The 3,164-nt window shown below is 34.8% G+C and overlaps 1 protein-coding gene across 1 annotated transcript in view; it reads left to right on the top strand.

The window, feature by feature from the left end:
* Nucleotides 1–3,164, top strand: part of CEP44 (centrosomal protein 44kDa) — a 55,068-nt gene that overhangs the window by 21,759 nt on the left and 30,145 nt on the right. The window contains exon 6 of the mRNA XM_011959797.1: nucleotides 2,382–2,552. Coding sequence (XP_011815187.1) covers nucleotides 2,382–2,552 — 171 coding nt within the window. The remainder of the gene's footprint in view (nucleotides 1–2,381; nucleotides 2,553–3,164) is intronic.

Raw genomic sequence — 3,164 nt, 5'->3', positions numbered from 1 at the left:
TAATAAACTGCAGTTTGTTTAATAGAAAAATTGTAATGAGCCCTACTCATAGAGCCGGGCTCTATTTTGATTATTTGAAGTGAATTATTCAGCAATCTTTTTTAAAAATAACTTTTTATTATGGAACATTTCAAACATCTACAAACGTACCTATCATCCAGTTTCAACAGTTTATCAACTCTTTGCTCATCTTGTTTTGTCTTTATTTTAAAACAAATCTCAGACATAATTTAATAAATATTTCAATGCTTGTCCTAAACTGTAAGAATTGTTTTAAAAGTCATAACCCCAATTTTATCATCACACATAAATTATTGGTAATACTAGTAATGGTAATATTTTGATATATACATTATATGTGATAATTTAAACTTTTTTTATTCTGTAACTATTGGTGTTCCTTTTGGAAAATTACTGTGTGTATGTTTAAAATAATTGTGGGAGGATCTGCTCGGCCCAAAAGCTTCTTAAGCTGATAAGCGACTTCAGCCAAGTCTCGAGATACAAAATCAGTGTGCAAAAATTGCTAGCATTCTTATACACCAACAGCAGTCAAACTGAGAACCAAATCACAAGCAAATTCCCATTCAAAATTGCCACAAAAAGAATAAAATACCTAGGAATCTAGCTAACAAGGGAGGCGAAAATCACTACAAGAAAAACTACAAACCATTGCTCAGAGAAATCAAAGATGACACAAACAAATGGAAAAACATTCCATGCGCATGGATGGGAACAATCAATATTGTTAAAATGACCATACTGCCCAAAGCAATTTATAGATTCAATGTGGCTCCCCTTAAACTACCATTGACATTCTTCAGAGAACTACAGAAAACTACTTTAAAATTTATATGAAAACAAAAAAGACCCAAATAGTAAAGGCAATCCTAAGGAGAAAGAACAAAGATAGAGGGATCATGCTACCCAACTTCAAACTATACTACAGGGCTACAGTAACCAAAACCTCGTGGTACTAGTACCAGAACAGACACATAGACAAATGGAAGAGAATAGAGAACCCAGAAATAAGACCACACACCTGCAACTATCTGATCTTCAACAAACCTGATGAAGCAATGGTGAAAGGATTCCCTAGTCAGTAAATGGTGCTGTGATAACTGGGTGGCCATATGCAGAAGATTGAAACTAGACCCTTTCATTACACCATATACAAAAATCAACTCAAGATGAATTAAAGACTTAAATGTAAAACCCAAAACTATAAACCCTGGAAGACAACCTAGGCAATACCATTCAGGACATAGGCGTGGGCAATGATTTCATGACAAAGACGCCAAAGGCAATTCCAACAAAAGCAAAAATTGCCAAATGGGATCTAATTGAACTAAAGAGCTTCTACACTGCAAAAGAAACTATCAGCAAAATAAACAGACACCCTCCAGAGTGGGAGAAAATTTTTGCAAACTTTTCTAACAAAGGCCTAATATCTGGAATATATAAAGAACTTAAACAAATTTACAAGAAAAAAACAATCTAATTAAAAAGTGGACAAAGGATATGAACATCTACTTTTCAAAAGAAGGCATACATGCAGCCAGTAATCATATGAAAAAAACACAACATCATTGATCATTAGAAAAATGCAAATCATAACCACAATGAGATAGCATCTCATGCTTCTCAGAATGACTATTATTAAAAAGTCAAAAAATAACAGATGCTGATGAGATTGTGCAAAAAAAGGGAATGCTTATACACTGTTGGTGGGAGTGTAAGTTAGTTCAACCACTGTGGAAGACAATGTGGCAATTCCTCAAAGACCTAAAGACAGAAATACCATTTGACCCAGCAGTGCCATTACTTGGTATATACTTAAGGGAATATGTATTGTTCTGTTGTAAAGACACATGCATGCATATGTTCATTGCAGCACTATTCACAATAGGAAAGACATAGAATCAACCTAAATGCTCACTAATCATAGAGCAGATAAAGAAGATGTGATACATAAACACTATAGAATACTCTGTAGCCACAAAAAATAATGGGATCATGTCGTTTGCAGGGACATGGATGGAGCTGGAGGCCCTTATCCTTAGCATACTAATGCAGAAACAGAAAACCAAATACCACTTGCTCTCACTTGTAAGTGGGAGCTAAATGATGAGAACGAATGGACACATAGAGGGAAACAGCACACATTGGAGCCTTTCAGAGGGTGGAGGGTAGGAGGAGGTTCAGGAAAAATAACTAGTGGGTACTAGGTTTAATACCTGGGTGATGAAATAATCTGCACATCAAACCCCCATGACACATTTACTTGTGTAACAAACCTGCACATGTACCCCTGAACTTATAAATGAATAATTGTGGGAGGAAAACATTGAAGTGTTTCTTACATATTTTTCTCTATGCAGAAGAAAGCTGTGGTGATTCGTCACTTGTATAATGAAGATAATGTTGAAATTTCTGAGGATACATTAAGTCCAATAACAGATGTTAATGAAGCAGTTGATGTATCTGACTTAAGTGCTACTGAAATAAAGATGCCTGAAGTAAAGGTTCCTGAAATCAAGGCTGAGCAACAGGTAACAATTTTGGACTTTTTAAATAGATGCCAGTATTTTATACTTAAATATATGTAATTATTTCAGCCTCTAAACTTTGGAATATTTCTAGCCTTTTGAATTATTAATCATGACATTTCACCTATGTTACGATTACTTAAGTATCAATAAGTCTTACTAAAATAATTCAACAAATATTTGCTGCGTATGTGTAGGGTGCTGGGCTAAGTATTGGGATAACGCAAAGTAGAATGAGATATGGTACTTGGCTTTAAGGAACCTACAGTTTAGTGAGACATAGAGATACACTACTTTGCATAGTGGAGGTTCTCTACCACCTGTTTTCTTTATTGGTGAATGAAAAAGATTGGCACTTTATTGCCTATTCATTTTCCTTTCTGGCTCCTTGCTGTTATTTTCTGTCTCTCTTAAAAAAACATTTCTAGGTTTAGTCTTGGGAGGGTGTATGTGTCCAGGAATTTATCCATTTCTTCTAGATTTTCTAGTTTATTTGCATAGTGGTGTTTATAGTATTCTCTCAGGGATTCAGCTTCTTCCTGGTTTAGTTTTGGGAGGGTGTATGTGTCCAGGAATTTATCCATTTCTTCTAGATTTTCTAGTTTATTTGCATAG

The sequence above is a fragment of the Colobus angolensis genome, unplaced genomic scaffold (assembly GCF_000951035.1).
Source record: "Colobus angolensis palliatus isolate OR3802 unplaced genomic scaffold, Cang.pa_1.0 Scaffold5, whole genome shotgun sequence".
Taxonomy (NCBI): domain Eukaryota; kingdom Metazoa; phylum Chordata; class Mammalia; order Primates; family Cercopithecidae; genus Colobus; species Colobus angolensis.
This window is presented reverse-complemented; position numbering and strand designations above follow the sequence as displayed.